The following is a 21,336-nucleotide window of genomic DNA, read 5'->3' as shown; positions in this document are numbered from 1 at the left end:
CCCGCGGGGGAACTGGAAGCTCCGGTGCCAGGGGCGCCGGGAGGCCACTAACAATCCGACCTGCCCAACACAAGGGCGCTCTCTCTCACACACACACACACACACACACATACGCACACACACGCGCACACGCGCACATACACACACACTCTTTCGCTTCCAGCCAGTTAACCCAACTCACTCTCACTACTAACCACCCCCATCCTTGTACTCAGCGGGGATGGGAACCGTGTTGCAGACACTTGTCCCCTGCCCGGAGAAGATGAGGATGAGGTAATTAGTCATCTTCCTTTTTCCCCTTCCGCCCTCTGAGTCGGATAGGGCTAGTGGCCGCCAGATCTCCTACTCCCCCAAGCCCAGCTGGTGGTCTGGGGGAAAAAAAAGACCATTTCTCACTTGGGACTAGGAGTCCCCAGAAAGGGTGATAAGAGTGCCCAGAAAAGTTCCCCCACGTCAATCTCCAAGGGCAGTGCCTCCTGGCCTCACAGTCTAACATCTCAGGAACTGAGTGGGAGAGGGGCTGTAAGGGACCATGGTGACAGAGGGTGAGGAAGCCTTTTCGGAGATGTCAGAATTAAAGTTGGGAGTTGCTGTTCTACCGGTGGACCAAGAAAAACTGAAAGCTAGAGAAAGAGGGACAGAGAACCAGACTAGAGAATTAAGAGAAGGTTCTGGGGAGGCATGGAGAGATAAACGAAGAGAGAAAGGGAGGTAAGGGAAAGAGTAGAGAGGAGGGAGGAGTGAAGAAAGAGGGGAAGAAGGAAAGAATGAAGAAAGCTAGGATAGAAAGAGGAAAGAGAGGGAAGGAAGGCAAGGAAAAGAGAAAAGGAAAGGAAGTAAAGAGAAGGAAGAAAGAAAGGAAGGAAGAAGGAAGGAGGAAGGAAGGAAAGAAAGAAGAGGAAGGGAGGAAAAGAAAGAAGAGAAGGGAAAAAAGTTTAGAAAGGAGGGAAGAAAGAAAAAAGGAAGGAAAGAAAGGAAGGAAAGACAGAAAAAAGAAAGGAAAGAAAGGAAGAGAAAAGAAGTAAGGAAGGAAAGAAGGAAAGTAAGAAAAAAGAAAGAGAAGACTGCCAGCGGGAAAGAAAGAGCAATCACATAAAACACAGATATCCAACATCGTGCTGGTGAGACGCCTCTTCTGGCTTAAAACGAAATGAAAACAGTCACAGGCGAAGCAGGGGAAAGTGCCGGCAAAGCGTGGGCTCCTCGCAGGCAGCTCCAGGCTCTCTCCGGCCGCAGGCGACCAAGGCAGCGCGGCCAGGGAGCGCGGAGACCCGGAGGCGAGCCGAGCCGAGCGGCGGACTCTCCAGCACCGCCCGGCCCCGCGGCGGCCGCCGCCACCGCTTCCCGGCTCTTCTGCTTGCGGCTCGCCTCCCCGGCCGCGGTCCCCGAGCGGTACCCACCTCTGCGCCGCCGTGTTGGCGTCCAGCACCCCGGCGCCCTGCATCCACGTCCGCACCGCGTTCATGCCGCTGCCCAGCGGCTCTTCCTTCATGCTGCTTCCACTCCGTTGGATGCTTTCCTGAATCCCAAACATGAAAACAACCTTTTCTTGTGGAAAATCTCCTCCCCCTTGAAAATATTGAAAAAAAAAAAAAAAAAAAAAAAAAAAAGGAAAGAAAAACGCCAGCCAGAGATTTTTTTTTTTTTTTTTGAGACGATGAACTCGTGCTGGAAGATCAAGGCGGGCTGGAAAGCAAATTTTTAAAAAAAATGTAAACCTTCGCTCGAAACTGAGCGATAACCAAAAAAAAAAAAAAAAAAAAAAAAGGAGAGAAAAAAAAAAAAAAAGAACGGAAAATCCAACGAAAAGACCAAAATAAAAAAATAGAGATGTATGCTTGGCTGTTGGGGGTTGTTTGGTTGGTTAATTTTTGGTTTGGGTGCTTTTTTTTTTTTTTTTTTTTTTGTTTTTTTTTTTTTGCTTTTTTTTTTTGCTTTTTTTTTTTTTTTTTGTAATGATCACAGGCCGGTGGAGGACAGGAGGGGCTGGAGTTTCCTTTTGTAGAGGTACCCTTCACTTGAAGAAGCAGGAAGAAAAAAAAAAAAGCCCTGATGGCAATTTAAGAAACAATAGACTCAACTCGCGCTGCCGGCTTTGCTACTTGAAGTGTCATTTTCCACAACCAGGCAAGTTTTTTCCTCTCTCTCTCTCTCTCTCTCTCTCTCTTTTTTTCCTCCTTCTCTCCCAACCAAAGATGTTTCTTTCCTTTCAGTGCGTATAGATGAGGAGGACGCTGGTTGCCGTAGACAGATACACTAGAGAGGAAGAGTGGGGTGGGGGGAAGGGGGGGAAAGAGGGAAAGAGGAAGGGGGGGAGGGAAAGACAGAGAGAGAGAGAGAAAGAGAGAGAGGAGAGGGAGAAAGAGAGAGGGGTGGACCCTGCTGGATGGAGATTCTGTTTTCTCCTTGCTAAAATAGAAGTGATTTGCAGGCTTTCCCTATGGAATCCAGTTTGACTCTCCCCAGAGCTAAACACAGGCACACTAACCCCAAAGGGAGGAGGCGGGGCTCGTGCCTCACAGGCCTGCCCCTTCATTTGCATAACGTCATCCTTCCGCCTCGCTGCAGCCAATCGTGGCTCAAAGAGCCTGCTGGCTCGCCGCGCCGGGCCACGCTCCCTCATTAACATCCCTCTCCGGGTGGCGCGGGGGAGCTAGCCAAAGTTCCTCGCAAAGTGGCGAGCGAAGGATCGCTGAACACCGGCGTCTATGCTGGGGAAGAGCTGGGCTGAGCAGGGCAGACCCGGGCTGGAAAGGGGAAACAGACGAAAGGGAAGGGCGATATTTTTCTCGGGGATTTGAGCTGGGTTCTGCATCCTGGTCGTTGCGGTCCATTTAGCATCCTCGCCACGCCCTGAGCGCGCTCGCGGTGCACTGACTGCGCACTCCCTGGGCTGATGCTGCGTCCTGCTCCGCTGTTCTGGGACGTCGGGGCAAAAGAGGAGACGGGAGAGTCCGGGCAGAAAAAGCAGGACGCGCGTCCCAGGTGCCCACCTCTTCGCTTTGAGGAGGGGGTGGTGGGGTGGAAAAATGGGTGCTCGAGGTTGGGGCGGGAGGTCGCCGAGGGCACTTGTCTCCTCGCGGGGAGAGGTGGGTGAACCCCGGGCCCCGGCAAGCGGGGCTCTGTGGGTTCCCCAGGGAGTAGGGGGACCCGGACTCTGCCCGTAGTCTAGCTTACCAAATGGTTCTCGCTCAGTCGCTAGTCGAGGCCGCCGGTGTTAGGCACTATCCTCAACAAGCTCAGCTATCTCGAGTAATCCGCGGGATATGTAAACGGTGGACTGAATGCAATGCTGTCACGGAGTTGTATCGGGATGCATTTTAAAATTTATTAAGATTCAATTCCCAACCCCTCACCCTTGTGCCAAAGTGTTTTTTTTTTCTTTAGAGTAACTATCAAAGCAACAACGTCTCTGATTACTTCGTTATTCGATGTAGGATTTCTCTGTTCCTTATTCCTTCTGTTAAAATGGGGGACTTGAACAAACCCTCCCCATCTTCTGCTCCTGCCAGTTGTCCAGAAAGCAAGAGATTGGGTTAAGAAGGTGGGGGATGAGGGTAGGAGAGAGGGAGGGAGAAATGCTCTCCTATCTCAGATCTTTCTTTATATATGCTTGTGGCTGGCAAAGAAAATAGCTGGAAGTTTCTGGGTAATGTGCCCCATCATTTTTTAGCAGGTTGTAACCTCTAATAAGCACATGGTGAACTTCTGTTTCATTGCCCTCAAAGGAACTCCCTGACTGCAGCCAAATCTGCTAAGGACTCCTTAGGGGAAATTCTCTGCCAGAAATCCAGGTCCCCTTTCTGCTGGCCTTCCTTGGCCCTTTGATTTAGGAAGCTCATGGGGTCAGTGACAGAACAGTACACAAGCCCATGTTGAATGGATGCAGACCGGCAAGAATTATGCTTTGTGTTCTTGGCAGAGCAGGAAAGTGAGAGCCACTTCCTGATTCCTAAAACGGGGTGGGGGGGGGCTGTTTCAGGCTTGTGAGTACATGGCCACTGTTTTCAAACACTACTTTATCTTTGTGCATAAAGCCTGTCCAGATCCCATACCATTTATCGGGGCCATTAATGTGTTGAGTACTTTGTCCCTGATAATAATTAATAATTTAATTCAATCTCCATCAAGACACTCTTGAAGAGATCTGTCTGAATCATCAGGATTCCCGTAGCATCCACCAGAGTTCCTGAGACATAGCATGCTTTCAGGATGGTTATGTTGGTGAAGAGTTTGGAAGGATTATAGGTTTGTGGGGAGAGCAAAGGGAGAGTTGGACATTCTTCATCTCTATAGAATTTAAATGCATAATTGAAACTGAGCCTGCTGAAAACTTCCCAAAGCTCCAAGATTAACCTCCAAGACCTAAAGAGTCCCCAGAGCCAATCTCTTCCCCTTCCTGGACTATCAACTGCCTTCTCTAAGGGGATCCTTCATGCAAGGGAGACCAGGAAGCAGATGAGTCCCAAACACCCAGAGCAAAAGACTCAAGCCTCCCTCTCCTTAATTGCCGGAGCCTCCATTTTACTCTCCAGTGAACTATATTCAGGACTCAGGACTCCCAAGTTGAGTCTGGTGAAGTACATACCCCAGTGATGATGGGAACACACATTGTGATGGGGATCAGATCACTGCCAAAGGGAAGCAGCAAAGGTACCAGAGAAAGGAGAGACACATCCACTGTGAGGACCAGAATCACTGTGAAACACAAAAAAGATGGATTTCTAGGGGGTCAGGCAAAATCAAGAAACACTCTGCAAATGTTGTGTTTGTGGAGGGGCCTGAAGATCCCTGTTGTGAAAGGGAAATTGGCCCAGAGAAAGAAGACTTCAGCAGCCCAATTCCTGCCCCAGTGTAGGTACTCTCCAGAAACTAAATAAGAGGGAGGCCATCTCCACATCGGCCAGGCCACCAAAAGAAGAAAAACAAAAGAGGGCAGGAATATTTTGATAAGACCAATTCCCTGTGTCGGTGAGAAGCAGCAGATACTTCACCTGGGAGGATGAGTGACTTTCTTTTAATCAAGCAGAGTGTATTCATAGCTTCTCTTCTGGGTGTCCTAGTGCGTTCAACCTGGCTTTCTCAGCCAGTAATAAATGTTTAAGTAAGAAGGAAACTAAAGAGTAGGTAGAACAGAGACAGAGAGGGTGATAGAAAACTGGGAACAACACCCAGGCCAGCAGAGTAGTAAGTTTTTGTGGACTTCCTCTGCTGAATATTGAACTAATGGTTGCAATTTTAAACTTTGAAAAATTCCTTAAAGACTTGTCAATCAGCCCTCACGTGGGTTAGCATCACCTCCAGAAGGCCAAGCGTGTGTGTGGACGGGTACTATAAAGTTGTACTGAGACTAACTTCATCTTTTTAATATTACAGTCCAGTTCTGTGAAGAATAATACTGTATGTGTAGCCTTGCCCAGACTTCATAGCGTATCTGTGATATGACTTTAGGGTGGCTTATAACAGTAATCCCCAAATCCCTCTCATCAGCCTAATCATATGGGGAAATGCAGATTTCCAGATATTGTCTGGACCTCCAGAATTAGGGAGGAAAAAGTGTGTGTGGAGGGGGGAACTTGTGCATAAGAAAAATATAAAGCAAAATGGATTTACATGTGGAACAAGCAATTGGAAAGGCTTGATATTTCCCCTGGAGTTAAGTGTCCCGCTTCTCAGTGTTCTTCCGAAATGAGAGTTAGGGTCCCCTCAGTCCTTCTTCATTGCTCCAAACAGTAGACAGGGCTACCCAGGCCTCAGGGCCCTAGCGTTGGACAAATCTCAGACCTGGGGAGCAAGACCATCCTCCACCCCGAACTTTGAAACCTTCTCACTCTTGACTATCCCAACCCTTTGAAGTCACAGGGTATCAATGCCCTTTCGCAAGGGCATCGGTTGCCTCAGTAACTTCCGGGAGGCGCAGGTGAGAACACACTCGCCCCTTCTCTTCCGCGCACCCCCCCCCCCCACCCACCAAAAAAGAGCAGAAAAGAGATCAATACAGAGGAACTAGAACTAGCGGGACGTCCCTGATAAAGAGGGAATAATCTCGGCTCGTCTGCCCCCAGGAGGCCAGACTCGGGATCTGTCACTTTAAAAATTCCCTCCGTCTACGTTTCCCTTCTGAAGACGCGCCCCCAGAAGGGCCGCCTGGCCGGGGAAATGCCCCCTTCCTTTGGCGGCTAGAGAGCGAGACGAAAGAAAAGACGAAAGAAGGGAAAGGGAAAGGTGGGCGACCTAGGTCAAAGGCTCCAAGTCTCATCGGCAGGCGGCTGCTCTGAAGTCTTCGTCCAGCGGCCTGGAGGGGCGGCCGGGGTGGGCAGGGGTCAAGGCGCTGCCCGCGGGAGGAGAAGGCTCCGGGTGCGTGGGGGCGCCGAGCTCTGGGAGAGCGAGCCCACGAGCGGGACGCAGCGGGGCCCGGGTCCTGAGCCGCACCCAGAGGCCGGGCCCAGTGGCCCCGCCACCCGCCCGCGAAACCCTGCCGCTGCCCGTCTAAGACCTTTACGGGCTGCCCTCGGAGAATGTGTAGGAGCAGCAGGTCAGGGTTCCACCGGAAGTCGGTCTATGCGACGTCCTTGCTCTGAGCCTTCTGGGCAAGCGGTAAAGGGAGGGGGGCATTCCTTCGGACCCTGATGCCTGTTTCAGACCCCCCAGTGCTGCAGAGGCGGCCGACTTTGCTCTCCCCGTCTGACTGACATTCCCAGTCCCTGGAACGCTCATCTCCCCCATATAGTACTGGCGGGGAAACTGAGGCTGAGGGACAAAGACACCCACAGACAACTGGGACAAGGGCTTGGGGCAAGAAGCTCGAACCAGCCTTTCCCGTACCGAGCCTGCAAACTCGCGCGGGTTTCCCCTGGGGCGGTCCCCAGATAATAATAGATAGCATTTGTTGAAGGCTTTACGGGCATAAACTCACTGAATTCCCACAAGACAAAGAAGGCAGGTAAAATCGCCCCCATTTTACAGGTGAGGAAACTGACCCCTTGTGATTGAAATGAAACAACCTGTCCATCGCCTCGCAGCAAATAAAGTCGCCAAGCCCAAATTTCCCGTCTGTGCCCTTAGGGTAATATGCAAACCACCTACCCAGCAGAGGCGCATTATCTCTGGAGTTTGCCTTGGCGCTTCCCTCGCCCCCCCACCCGCCCCGCCTTCGCCACAGGGCTCGCAGATTCTGTGGCTTTTGAGCCCCTGGGTATCCCGGGTGACAAAGGAGCATGGGCTCAAGTTGCAGTCCCAGCAGAAGGGAGGAAGGAGGGGGAAACGGTTCTGCAGAGTTCTAATGCGTGGGCTGGGCGCACATCTCGGCAGGCAGATACCCACACGCGTCTTTCCCCGCAGACCCAGGCGGGGTGCGCCAGGGTGGTGCCAACTTCAGCCCAGGCTCTGCCGTTTTTGCTCTGTGACCTCCATTCAGTCGCTTCTCCTAGACCTAACTGAGGTCTTAGAGCTCCCGGCGCATGCAGAGTCGCCTAATTGATCTAGACTAAACAAGACTTTTCGGGGACGCCTGCGACACCCATCAGAGAGCCGAAATCTGTACACCTGCGGATGAACTTTAATAGAGGAAGACCATATGGCCTTGGCAATGACCAAAGACAGCTAAAAACTGAAATTATTATGAGCCGGGAGAATACAGTTGGAGACCCAGCCGAAAAGGATCTCCCAATCCGAGGCTGGGGCGCGACCCATACCCCACCTTTGGCCCTTCCCCCACAGTCCTCCAACCCTCTCGCTAGGAGTCTGATCAGCGAAGAGCCATCGCTCCTGCTGCGGAAAGAGACTCCAGGATGCTAAAAGGGGGAATCCCGGCTGTTTGGAAATTAGTATCTCCTCGGTAGTTCAAACTCAAAAGGAAGAAACTGAGGCCTGCGAGATTTGGAGGCGAAGAGGAGATATAGGTCTGTTTACTTAGGGGAAAGTAAGAGAAGAAAGGGGAAGTCTTGCAAAGGAGCTCGAGATGCCTGCGTCACAAAAAGTTCACACTTTTATTTTCTTTGACGCACAATCCATTACATATTTAGGCACCGTTCGACCCTTCGAGGTCTTTATTGGCCACCGAGATGCGAGATGAGTGTGATGTGAGCGTGCAAATATGTTTGTATAAAGGAAGAGTGGCTGCATGTTTGTGGGCCTGTGCGGTACGCTGGAGTGTATGCCAGTGAGTGACAGCGCGCACTTGGGTGCGCGTGTGCGCGGGTGCTTGAGCAGGATTGCCGCACACAAGCGTGAGTTCCCGGGAGCATGTGAAGAGCGTGCGCATGTGTTACGTCTAGATGTGTCTCATTTATGTGTGTGCGCGTGCAGAATTACTGCGTGTGCGAGAGCATCGTACACTTGTGTATGAGCCTGAGTTTACACGTGGTTCGTTTTTCCGTGTGTGCATGTGAAACCCAGCAAGGAGGTCCCAAAAATCTCCGGTCCGTCAAAGGAAAGGCACAGGCAGAAACGCGGACTGAGCACCGGAAAGCAGAAGCCGAAACTGCTGCGGCTCCTTCGGCCTGCAGGTAGCAGGGAGCCGCCTACCGGGCGCGGGACTGGCCCGGAGGCCGTGGGTTCGCGCCTGGCTCGGCTCCGGGCAGGCAAGGCAGGTTCCCTCTGGGGCCCACAAATTACCGGAACTGCGCTCGCAATGATCCCTGCTGGGCAGTTCCGAGATCTTAATTGTTCCTCGCGGACAGTTTCTGATTATTGATGCCGTGTGTCCTAAAAGAGACCGCTTCCGGGTTATTTGCTTATGTTTTTATTATCTTTATTGCCGTCATTATTTGGTGGCTGAATGAAGACGGTGCCAAACCCACCGACACAGCCCTATCCCGCCTCTCGGCGGCTGTCCCCCGCGTGCGGGAGCCCGCGGACGCCCGAACCTTCCCTTACATGGAGCCACAGCGCCACCTCGCGATCCCCAGCCTCCCTCCTGTCACTGCCACCCAAGGCAGAACCTCTCCTGTCTAGGCCCCCAACTCCCAGTACTGGACGGCTTGCCATTCGCCTTCACCTCACCAGAAAGTTTCACTTCTCTGGAGCCTTGAGATTCCCCAAACATACGTTGCTGAGCACTTTTGTACACTGCCGGAATGCCTACACCTTTCTCCACCTGGAAAAGTTCTGCTCTCCTTTAAACCACTAGCACAAAAGCTCACCTCTTTCATGAAACCCTTCCAAAGCCGGTCTAGGCAGTGCCGATTCCTGACTTCGGTAGTGCTCCTATCACACTGGACAGGAAATCTTGTTCAGGCGTCCCTTTCCTCTCCCTAATGAGGGAGCTCACCTACAGTATTTTTTGCTTATAGCAAGAACAATAACAGTAAAACCTGCTATTAACCGAACGCACTCTGTGGAACATTATATGTAATGTGCTATGTTAAACACCTTATCATCTCGCTTTATTTTCCCAGCAAAACCATGGAGTGAACATCAATATAATTCCCCAGTTTTCAGAGGAGACTAGAGTTCCTGTCCAGGGTTGCATTGCAGAGCTCAACCCAAGGTTGTCTGATTTTTCTTAATCTCTCTCTCTCTTTTTTTTTTTTTAGATTTTTTATTTATTTACTTGACAGAGAGAGAGATCACAAGTAGGCAGAGAAGCAGGGGGGAAGCAGACTCCCTGAGGAGCAGAGAGCCTGATGTTGATGCCAGGCTCCATCCCAGGACCCTAAGATCAAGACCTGAGCCGGAGGCTCATTCAGCCACCCAGGTGCCCCCTTAATCTCTTTTCTTAGCCTCTGTGCCTTGCAGACTTACTCAGCTCCGTATCCACAGGCTTTAAGACAGGACCAGGCACAGAGTGGACATTCATATATTTATGAATAAATGAACCACAGCCAATATAACTTTTTCTTCTCCAATGGAGTTGGGCTAGAAAAACACTGGACTTACCAGACACCTCGATTGAAATATTACCCCAGTGCTTTATCCCGAAAGAGTGTTCCACCAGTAATGAGCTAGATGACCTTGGTCAAGTCACTTCATTTAGAAGTAGGTTGGCTGTATTAAACGAGGGGGAAAAGGGAGATACTTGATATAAGCACTTGTTCTATAATCAATATGCTTTACTTTCAGTAAAAGTTTAGTAAAAGTTGGCTATTCATATAATCATTAATGATAATTCTAGAAACTAAAACACCAGACACAAAATTGACTTACCCCTAGTCACATAGAATTCACCATACCTCTGTATAAAATTATCTCATTATTATATCTTCATTTTCATCTTGGACATAAAATATGTAATAAAATATGTTTAGTTTATTGTGGTTGGGGTGTTAATGTTAACCCTGCTCTGTTATAAAATTTTAAGGGGCAGGGGGGAAAGATATAATTAAACAGTAAATCAGCAGGCTTTGACTCACCCTTTCCTCCTGTTTTGTAGCTTTTTACCAAGAAAGATTTAAAGAAAGACTATAAAAGTGCTTATTATTCTGGAAAGTACAAAACTCTATTTTTTAATTCAGGGGACATTCTGAGCTCGTTTGAGTTTTCCCCATTTGAAACACTTTGCTGCTAGTAATACACCAAAGTTTAAAAATATGTATCTAAGCAAATCATATTACCTAAATAAAAAGCAAATGAAGTTTGTTTAAACATATTCCAGACATCAGGCATTTCCCCAAAAAGCTAAATTTTAGAGGTTCTGGTTCTCTTTTTAGAGTGACTCATTAAATAATTACTGCTATTAACAGTTGAAGTGAAAATGATCTTTTTTATCTGATCAGGTTCTAACTTTCCTACTATCAAATTATTTTATAAAGACTATTAACCAGTATAGTTATGAAACAAAAAGAGTCTGATAAAATCCACAAAAGGCATAAATGTGTCTCCCCATGTAGCTGGCCCATGGTGCATTTCCAGAAACTTTATCCCAGCCCCAATTTATTTTAATTCATTTGTACCTGCTTCCCATTCTATGCAATACTCTTGTACGTGGATGAAGAAACGAATTCAGGAAACTTTACCTGCAGCAAATTAATGTGTTAAGACTTTATTGTCTAGCTGACAGTTACTATCCTTGATTGGGGATTTGAGTCATACTGATGGTGAGACATTGTCTTTTTGACATTTTGGGGAGGGGGCATGTCTGTTCTGTTTTCCTCTCTTCTTTATTTCTAAAACGGTAGCCATTAGAGATGTTCACCAAAATTATGGCTTTCCTTCTTCTGGGTACTTAGTAAGAGTAGAATATTCTGATTCTTCTGCCTTTAGATGTGACCCTGTGGTTTGCTTCAATAAATGAGGAATCATCAGTGATATGTGTTATTTAGAGGCAAAAGCCTTTAGAACCAATATGCAAGTCACCACATCCCCTTCACTGGGCCATAGCGGGGGGCGACTCCCATATGGGGTTTCCTTCCGCCGGCTGCTCTTCACAAAGCTAATATGGAGGAGAGACCCCTCCACCCACAGTGAACATTTAACATGACTGTGAAATAATCTTTTGTTACTGCAAGTCCCAGAGAATTTTTTATGGAGTGTAACTAGCCTTTCCTGACTAATATGCCTAGGAAGTTAACTCATCTTTCCTTTCCATTTCTTTCTTTCTCCGTATCTTTATTTCTCTTCTTCTCGGTCTCACTCTTTCTCTCTTTCTTTCTTTCTTGGTTAAAACTATTCTCCCAGAGTGAAAGAGCTCCCTACTTAATTAAATAATCAGAAAATGCAATTAATTCATCCTGTCTCATTTTTTTATTCAATCCAGACTTTTTCCTGTAGGTCAAAACATCATTTAGAAAACTCTGAATTAATAAAAAAAAAAATTAAAAAAAATTAAAAAAATAAAAAAATAATAAAAAATAAAATAAAAATAAAAAAATTAAAAAAATTAAAAAAAATTAAAAATAAAAAAAATTAAAAAAAAAAAAAGAAAACTCTGAATTGGGCAAAACAACTGAACTTCAGAAGTCCTGAAAAGGAATCTCAGAATCATGACTGGACCTCCCCAGGAATTTCTGGGGGGCCCTTTGCCCACCTGCAGATACACAGTGAAGGGTCTGCCAAAGGCTCCTATTCAAAGAGATTTTTATTAGCGATTCTGTGAGGGGGCAGAGAAACATCACTTCCTTCAGTGTGTTCATTTCCATAACTTCAGTATGGTGAAAGGGAAAAACATTTGGCTAATCAACTTATATTTAAGGAACATGACCCAGGGCAAGTTATTTAATTTTTCTAGAGCTTACTTTCTTCATCTGGAAACTAAGAGTGTAAGACAAGATCATCTTCAGGACGCCATCCAGTTCTATTAAGCTGGAATTCTGAGAAATTCGAGTGATAGCGGTCTCAGGAGCTGATGCGACAGTACTAAGAATCTTCTTCTGTTTCTATCCTCAGAACTTGTTTGTGAAACATTTTCCATTTTCATGCTGATCCCAACATAAAACAACTGCTTCTTGGGCAAGATAGGTAGTGTGTTGTTTTTTTTTCTTTAACCTCAATTTTTCTTTTTTTTAAAAGTGGGACATATAGATTTGGGACCATGTCAATTTCTAGCCAAGAGGGAAAATCTGCTTTTTTATTCAAGAAGTATTCTCTTCAGGTTTCATTATCAGACTACCTAAAGAAATTTCTTGTGAATTTTTAGGAAACTTGTATGACAAAATATGGATCGTATGACACATGCTGTAGGGTGAAATCGTTACTACCTGTTCTTTATCATTAGTGTGGTATGACTGTCAGAAACAATACTATTACCTTCCTTTGAATAATAATTTACAGCTGACAAACAGGTTTCACATCATTTATTGCCTTGATTCCTCTCAATGAACCATGCAGCTGACATTTCTCCCCCATTTCACAGAGGAGGAGCTGAGGGTTAGATTTGCCCATGTCGCGTGGCTTGCAAGCAGCAGGGTTTGGCTAGAACCCAAGAGCCACCGCTGCCTATGAAATTAAGAAAGCTTTGTGCAACTTTACTGGGGAAGAAAGTATTGAAACCAGGCCACAGGACACTCCCTTACAGAAAGATGCAGACAATATTTCTGTCAACCAGTTCCTGTTTCTCCTTGTCTGGGCACCCCAAAAGACTGTAGTCATCTCCTTGAACTTAGGTATGGTCATCTGACTTACTTGAGCCAGAACATTTACTTCAAGGTAAGAGAATCAACAGAGGACTCACTCCCCTTGACCAGGGAGTTATTGAGGGTAGTTCCGTCAGTGTGGGCCCTGCTGCCATGATCACAATGAACAGAATTCTTCAGCAATATGCAACAGATCGAATGTAAGCAAGGGCCACTGGGCCTTTAAGCCACTGGGCCTTGGGGCTTGTTTGTTACTGCAGCTTTCCATAATCTATCCTGACTGGTCCATTCGTTACCGCAGTTTTCCATAGTCTATCCTGACTGGTCCAGTTTTCTAATTCAAAATTAAATATTTTGTAAAAGAGAGCTATCTCTGTTGGGTGGACTCTTCTAAACTTGAGTTATGGACACATACCTTTTAGAAGGAAAATATTCTTCTGGATCTCTCATGTCTTTATTTAAATTCATTTTATGAGGGTTAAAGGGTGATGGGCGTTAAGGAGGGTACATGTTGGGATGAGTGCTGGGTGTTAAACGCAACTGATGGATTGTTGACCACTGCATCAGAAACTTAGGATGTACTATATGCTGGCTGACAACAAAATTTAAAAAAAAAAAAAGAAAAAATTTGTTTTAGTATCTTATTTAAATATGCACAAGCATAAAACTAGGGTCACATTCTTTATGCAGATAATATTTGAACAACTGTGTGAAAGCAAATTACAAAATTAATGAAAAAGAAAAACTGCACAAAACCAAAGATTTATAAGTGAAAGAAAAATAACATGTGCTAGATAACATTCTGTAGAAACTAAATTGCCACTTAAATATCAACATAGTTCTGAGTTCAGTAGATTCTTTTGAAAGTGGCCTGTCTATATAATTATGTCCTGTGGAATGTTTTAATTCTTCTGCCACTTTTCTCTTTTTTCTTGAAACCACCTCAAAGCATTCCTGAATTGTGTAGGAAAAGCTTAACAGAGTCAATTCAATATCAAGTCTGTTTCTGCCCTTTTTTTAATCAGCCTAGACAATTAGAAATCACCATTGGCATCAATAAACCCAAAGTAAAATTTCAGCTTGGAAATTTTGTGGCAGTACTCAGTTTTAAGGTAAGTATCCATTTAAGTCTTAACTTTTTTTTTTTAATTTTTAATGTTTTATTTTTTATAAACATATAATATATTTTTATCCCCAGGGGTACAGGTCTGTGAATCGCCAGGTTTACACACTTCACAGCACTCACCAAAGCACATACCCTCCCCAATGTCCATAACCCCACCCCCTTTCTCCCAACCCCCTCCCCCAACAACCCTCAGTTTGTTTTGTGAGATTAAGAGTCACTTATGGTTTGTCTCCCTCCCAATCCCATCTTGTTTCATTTATTCTTCTCCTACCCCCTTAAGCCCCCATGTTACATCACCACTTCCTCATATCAGGGAGATCATATGATAGTTGTCTTTCTCTCTTCACTTATTTTGCTAAGCATGATATGCTCTAGTTCCATCCACGTTGTCGCAAATGGCAAGATTTCATTTCTTTTGATGGCTGCGTAGTATTCCATTGTGTATATATACCACATCTTCTTGATCCATTCATTGTGGATGGACATCTAGGTTCTTTCCATAGTTTGGCTATTGTGGACATTGCTGCTATAAACATTCGGGTACACGTGCCCCTTCGGATCACTACGTTTGTATCTTTAGGGTAAATACCCAGTAGTGCTACTGCTGGGTCATAGGGCAGTTCTATTTTCAACATTTTGAGGAACCTCCATGTTGTTTTGCAGAGTGGCTGCACCAACTTGCATTCCCACCAGCAGTGTAGGAGGGTTCCCCTTTCTCTGCATCCTCGCCAGCATCTGTCATTTCCTGACTTGTTAATTTTAGCCATTCTGACTGGTGTGAGGTGATATCTCATTGTGGTTTTGATTTGTATTTCCCTGATGCCGAGTGATATGGAGCACTTTTTCATGTGTCTGTTGGCCATCTGGATGTCTTCTTTGCAGAAATGTCTGTTCATGTCCTCTGCCCATTTCTTGATTGGATTATTTGTTCTTTGGGTGTTGAGTTTGCTAAGTTCTTTATAGATTTTGGACACGAGTCCTTTATCTGATATGTCATTTGCAAATATCTTCTCCCATTCTGTCAGTTGTCTTTTGGTTTTGTTAACTGTTTCCTTTGCTGTGCAAAAGCTTTTGATCTTGATAAAATCTCAATAGTTCATTTTTGCCCTTGCTTCCCTTGGCTTTGGCGATGTTCCTAGGAAGATGTTGCTGCGGCTGAGGTCGAAGAGGTTGCTGCCTGTGTTCTCCTCAAGGATTTTGATGGATTCCTTTCTCACATTGAGGTCCTTCATCCATTTTGAGTCTATTTTCATGTGTGGTGTAAGGAAATGGTCCAATTTCATTTTTCTGCATGTGGCCATCCAATTTTCCCAACACCATTTATTGAAGAGGCTGTCGTTTTTCCATTGGACATTCTTTCCTGCATTGTCGAAGATTAGTTGACCATAGAGTTGAGGGTCTATTTCTGGGTTTTCTATTCTGTTCCATTGATCTATGTGTCTGTTTTTGTGCCAGTACCATGCTGTCTTGATGATGACAGCTTTGTAATAGAGCTTGAAGTCCGGAATTGTGATGCCACCAACTTTGGCTTTCTTTTTCAATATTCCTTTGGCTATTCGAGGTCTTTTCTGGTTCCATATAAATTTCAGGATTATTTGTTCCATTTCTTTGAAAAAGATGGATGGTACTTTGATAGGAATTGCGTTAAATGTGTAGGTTGCTTTAGGTAGCATAGACATTTTCACAATATTTATTCTTCCAATCCAGGAGCATGGAACATTTTTCCATTTCTTTGTGTCTTCCTCAATTTCTTTCATGAGTACTTTATAGTTTTCTGGGTATAGATTCTGTGCCTCTTTGGTTAGGATTATTCCTAGGTATCTTATGGTTTTGGGTGCAATTGTAAATGGGATTGACTCCTTAATTTCCCTTTCTTCTGTCTTGTTGTTGGTGTAGAAAAATGCAACTGATTTCTGTGCATTGATTTTATATCCTGACACTTTACTGAATTCCTGTACAAGTTCTAGCAGTTTTGGAGTGGAGTCTTTTGGGTTTTCCACATATAGTATCATATTATCTGCGAATAGTGACAATTTGACTTCTTTTTTGCCAATTTGGATGCCTTTAATTTCCTTTTGTTGTCTGATTGCTGAGGCTAGGACCTCTAGTACTATGTTGAATAGCAGTGGTGATAATGGACATCCCTGCTGTTTTCCTGACCTTAGCGGAAAAGCTTTCAGTTTTTCTCCATTGAGAATGATATTTGTGGTGGGTTTTTCATAGATGGCTTTGATAATATTGAGGTATGTGCCCTCTATCCCTACACTTTGAAGAGTTTTGATCAGGAAGGGATGCTGTACTTTGTCAAATGCTTTTTCAGCATCTATTGAGAGTATCATATGGTTCTTGTTCTTTCTTTTATTGATGTGTTGTATCACATTGATTGATTTGCAGATGTTGAACCAACCTTGCAGCCCTGGAATAAATCCCACTTGGTCGTGGTGAATAATCCTTTTAATGTACTGTTGAATCCTATTGGCTAGTATATTGGTGAGAATTTTTGCATCTGTGTTCATCAAGGATATTGGTCTATAGCTCTCTTTTTTGATGGGATCCTTGTCTGGTTTTGGGATCAAGGTGATGCTGGCCTCATAAAATGAGTTTGGAAGTTTTCCTTCCATTTCTATTTTTTGGAACAGTTTCAGGAGAATAAGAATTAGTTCTTCTTTAAATGTTTGGTAGAATTCCCCCGGGAAGCCGTCTGGCCCTGGGCTTTTGTTTGTTTGGAGATTTTTATGACTGTTTCAGTCTCCTTACTGATTATGGATCTCTTCAGGCTTTCTATTTCTTCCTGGTTCAGTTGTGGTAGTTAATATGTTTCTAGGAATGCATCCATTTCTTCCAGATTGTCAAATTTGTTGGTGTAGAGTTGCTCATAGTATGTTCTTATAATTGTTTGTATTTCTTTGGTGTTAGTTGTGATCTCTCCTCTTTCATTCATGATTTTATTTATTTGGGTCCTTTCTCTTTTCTTTTTGATAAGTCGGGCCAGGGGTTTATCAATTTTATTAATTCTTTCAAAGAACCAGCTCCTAGTTTTGTTGATTTGTTCTATTGGTTTTTTTGTTTGTTTGTTTCTATTTCATTGATTTCTGCTCTGATATTTATGATTTCTCTTCTCCTGCTGGGCTTAGGGTTTCTTTCTTGTTCTTTCTCCAGCTCCTTTAGGTGTAGGGTTAGGTTGTGTGCCTAAGACCTTTCTTGTTTCTTGAGAAAGGCTTGTACCACTATATATTTTCCTCTCATGACGGCCTTTATTGTGTCCCACAGATTTTGAACCATTGTGTTTTCATTATCATTTGTTTCCATGATTTTTTTCAATTCTTCTTTAATTTCCTGGTTGACCCATTCATTCTTTAGAAGTATGCTGTTTAGTCTCCATGTATTTGGGTTCTTTCCAAATTCCTCCTGTGGTTGAGTTGTAGCTTCAGAGCATTGTGGTCTGAAAATATGCAGGGAATGATTCCAATCTTTTGATACTGGTTGAGACCTGATTTAGGACCGAGGATGTGATCTATTCTGGAGAATGTTCCATGTGCACTAGAGAAGAATGTGTATTCTGTTGCTTTGGGATGAAATGTTCTGAATATATCTGTGATATCCATCTGGTTCAGTGTGTCATTTAAGGCCTTTATTTCCTTGTTGATCTTTTGCTTGGATGATCTGTCCATTTCAGTGAGGGGAGTGTTAAAGTCCCCTACTGTTATTGTACTATTGTTGATGTGTTTCTTTGATTTTGTTATTAATGGGGTTATATAGTTGGCTGCTCCCATGTTGGGGGCATAGATATTTAAAATTGTTAGATCTTCTTGTTGGACAGACCCTTTGAGTATGATATAGTGTCCTTCCTCATCTCTTATTATAGTCTTTGGCTTAAAATCTAATTGATCTGATATAAGGTTTGCCACTCCTGCTTTCTTCTGATGTCCATTAGCATGGTAAATTCTTTTCCACCCCCTCACTTTAAATCTGGAGGTGTCTTCGGGCTTAAAATTAGTTTCTTGTAGGCAACATAGAGATGGGTTTTGTTTTTTTATCCATTCTGATACCCTGTGTCTTTTGATTGGGGCATTTAGCCCATTAACATTCAGGGTAACTATTGAGAGATATGGATTTAGTGCCATTGTATTGCCTGTAAGGTGACTGTTACTGTATATTGTCTCTGTTCCTTTCTGATCTACCACTTGTAGGCTCTCTCTTTGGTTAGAGGACCCCCTTTCAATATTTCCTGTAGAGCTGGTTTGGTGTTTGCAAATTCTTTCAGTTTTTGTTTGTCCTGGAAGCTTTTAATCTCTCCTTCTATTTTCAATGATAGCCTAGCTGGATATAGTATTCTTGGCTGCATGTTTTTCTCATTTAGTGCTCTGAATATATCATGCCAGCTCTTTCTGGCCTGCCAGGTCTCTATGGATAAGTCTGCTGCCAATCTAATATTTTTACCATTGTATGTTACAGACTTCTTTTCCCGGGCTGCTTTCAGGATTTTCTCTTTGTCACTAAGATTTGTAAATTTTACTATTAGGTGACGGGGTGTAGGCCTATTCTTATTGATTTTGAGGGGCGTTCTCTGCACCTCCTGAATTTTTATGCCTGTTCCCTTTGCCATATTGGGGAAATTCTCCCCAATAATTCTCTTTAGTATACCTTCTGCTCCCCTCTCTCTTTCTTCTTCTTCTGGAATCCCAGTTATTCTAATGTTGTTTCGTCTTATGGTGTCACTTATCTCTCAAATTCTCCCCTTGTGGTCCAGTAGCTGTTTGTCCCTCTTTTGCTCAGCTTCTTTATTCTCTGTCATTTGGTCTTCTATATTGCTAATTCTTTCTTCTGCCTCATTTATCCTAGCAGTGAGAGCCTCCATTTTTTATTGCACCTCATTAATAGCTTTTTTTATTTCAACTTGGTTAGATTTTAGTTCTTTTATTTCTCCAGAAAGGGCTTTTATATCTCCCGAGAGGGTTTCTCTAATATCTTCCATGCCTTTTTCGAGCCTGGCTAGAACCTTGCGAATTGTCATTCTGAACTCTAGATCTGACATATTACCAATGTCTGTATTGATTAGGTCCCTAGCCTTCAGTACTGCCTCTTGTTCTTTTTTTTTTTTGTGGTGAATTTTTCCACCTTGTCATTTTGTCCAGATAAGAGTATATGAAGGAGCAAGTAAAATACTAAAAGGGTGGCAACAACCCCAGGAAAATATGCTTTAACCAAATCAGAAGAGATCCCAAATCGTGAGGGGGGAGAAAGGGGATAAAAAGAGGTTCAGAAAGAAAGAAAGAGGAAAAAAAAAAGAAAACGAATAAAGAAAAGTATAAAAAAGAAAAAAAATATATATATATTAGATAAACTAGTTAAAAAACGTTAAAAAAGGGTAAAAGTTAAAAAAATTTTAGCAGAAGAAGAGAAAAAAATTAAATTAACTGCAAGACTAAAGAATCATAGGGAGAAAGCTATGAGTTCCGTGCTTTGCTTTCTCCTCCTCTGGAATTCTGCTGCTCTCCTTGGTATTGAAACTGCACTCCTTGGTAGGTGAACTTGGTCTTGGCTGGATTTCTTGTTGATCTTCTGGGGGAGGGGCCTGTTGTAGTGATTCTCAAGTGTCTTTGCCCCAGGCGGAATTGCACCGCCCTTACCAGGGGCTGGGCTGAGTAATCAGCTCGGGTTTGCTTTCAGGAGCTTTTGTTCCCTGAGTGCTTTCTGTAGAGTTCCAGAGGAAGGGAATACAAATGGTGGCCTCCTGGTCTCCAGCCTGAAGGAGCCGAGAGCCCAGGGCCCCACTCCTCAGTGCGCCCTCAGAGAACAGTGCCCAGTAACTCCCATCTGCCTGACCTCCAGCCCCGTTCCAAGCTCACCGAGCCTGCGACTGGTTCAAGGTAACCCCGAGCTGTGAGCTCACTGTCGGCTCTGTCTCTGTAGTCGGCTTCCCCGTTCTAATACCTGCAAGCTCTGCGACACTCAGACACCCCCGATCCTTCTGTGACCCTGCGGGACCTGAGGCCACGCTGACCCCGCATGGGCTTCACCCCGCTTTAGCCTCTGGACCAATGTCCCTCAGTGGAACAGACTTTTAAAAGTCCTGATTTTGTGCTCCGTTGCTCCGCCTCTTGCCGGGAGCCGGCCCCTCCTCCTGGGGTCTATCTTCCCATCACTTTGGATTCACTTCTCCGCCAGTCCTACCTTTCAGAAAGTGGTTGTTTTTCTGTTTCTAGAATTGCTGTTCTTCTTTTCGATCTGCCGATGGATTTGTAGGTGTTTGCAATCTTTAGATAAGCTATCTAGCTGATCTCCTGCTAGCTGAAGTAGTCTCAGCCTGCTACTTCTCCACCATCTTGATTCCTCCCCCCAAGTCTTAACTTTTTAAATGACTTCTCTGTAATGATTGAGCTGTACTTAATAGCTGTTTTGAGGAACAAGGAGGATAGAGTGAATGGAAGACTCTAGGACAGTACCAGTCTGGGAGAACTGCTGTATGTTTTCCTCTTGGACCACCAGGAGACTGAATTTCTCAGTTTTCCTAGCACCTACTCTGGCTATATGGCTGAGTTCTTGACAAGAAAATGTAGGTAGGATTGATGGAAGCCATTTCCAGGCATAGTTCATAAAAACCTCCCACACAGTCTTCCACTCCTTTTCTTCCCCCTTCTGGAGGCTGAATCAGAAAATCCAAGACAAGATTCCAATGCTATAGGGCAAGGCTCAGAAAATAATCTGTAAAGATCCTGATAGGCAATATTTTAGGTTTTATGAGCCATAGAGTCCCTGTTATAAGTACTGCACTCTGCTATTCTAGTGTATGAGCAGCTATAAAGCACAAGTTATACATGATGAATAAGTATGGCTATGTTCCAATAAAACTTTATTTTTAAAAAAATGTGCAAAAACTGTAGATCAGATTTGGTCCGTGAGCCATCGTTGGCTGACCCTGCTCTAGAATATGTCAAAATCAGAAGGTAGAAGGAATCTAGTCTTTAAATGACTGCACGAGGAAATAAAATTCATACAAGCAAGAAATAAACTTCTGTTATGTCAAGTCATCGAGATTTAAGAGTGTTTCAACATTAACTGAGTACTCCAATATTGTTAGAAGAGGTCATCCAGGGGACATGACCTCAAGTTGACCCATGAGCTGGACCTAGGCAATCAGAGGCTCTCCTCATCCCCTCCCCTGCACTATCGTTCCCACAATAGGAACTCTTTTCAAGG

General features: G+C 44.5%; 1 protein-coding gene across 7 annotated transcripts in view; it reads right to left on the bottom strand.

Annotated features, from left to right (window-relative positions):
* Window positions 1-2,478, bottom strand: part of EBF1 (EBF transcription factor 1) — a 387,792-nt gene extending 385,314 nt beyond the window's left edge. For 3 of the 7 annotated variants that reach the window (XM_032337165.1, XM_032337166.1, XM_032337167.1), the window contains exon 1: window positions 1,401-2,478. In XM_032337165.1, coding sequence (XP_032193056.1) covers window positions 1,401-1,534 — 134 coding nt within the window. In that variant the 5' untranslated portion in view covers window positions 1,535-2,478. The remainder of the gene's footprint in view (window positions 1-1,400) is intronic. The other 4 variants (XM_032337160.1, XM_032337162.1, XM_032337163.1 and 1 more) reach the window with 2 other exon arrangements.
* Window positions 2,479-21,336: the final 18,858 nt, after the last annotated feature.

This window comes from Mustela erminea, chromosome 3 (genome assembly GCF_009829155.1).
Source record: "Mustela erminea isolate mMusErm1 chromosome 3, mMusErm1.Pri, whole genome shotgun sequence".
Lineage (NCBI taxonomy): Eukaryota > Metazoa > Chordata > Mammalia > Carnivora > Mustelidae > Mustela > Mustela erminea.
The sequence above is the reverse complement of the archived record's forward strand: the minus strand, read 5'-3'. Positions and strand labels throughout refer to the sequence as shown.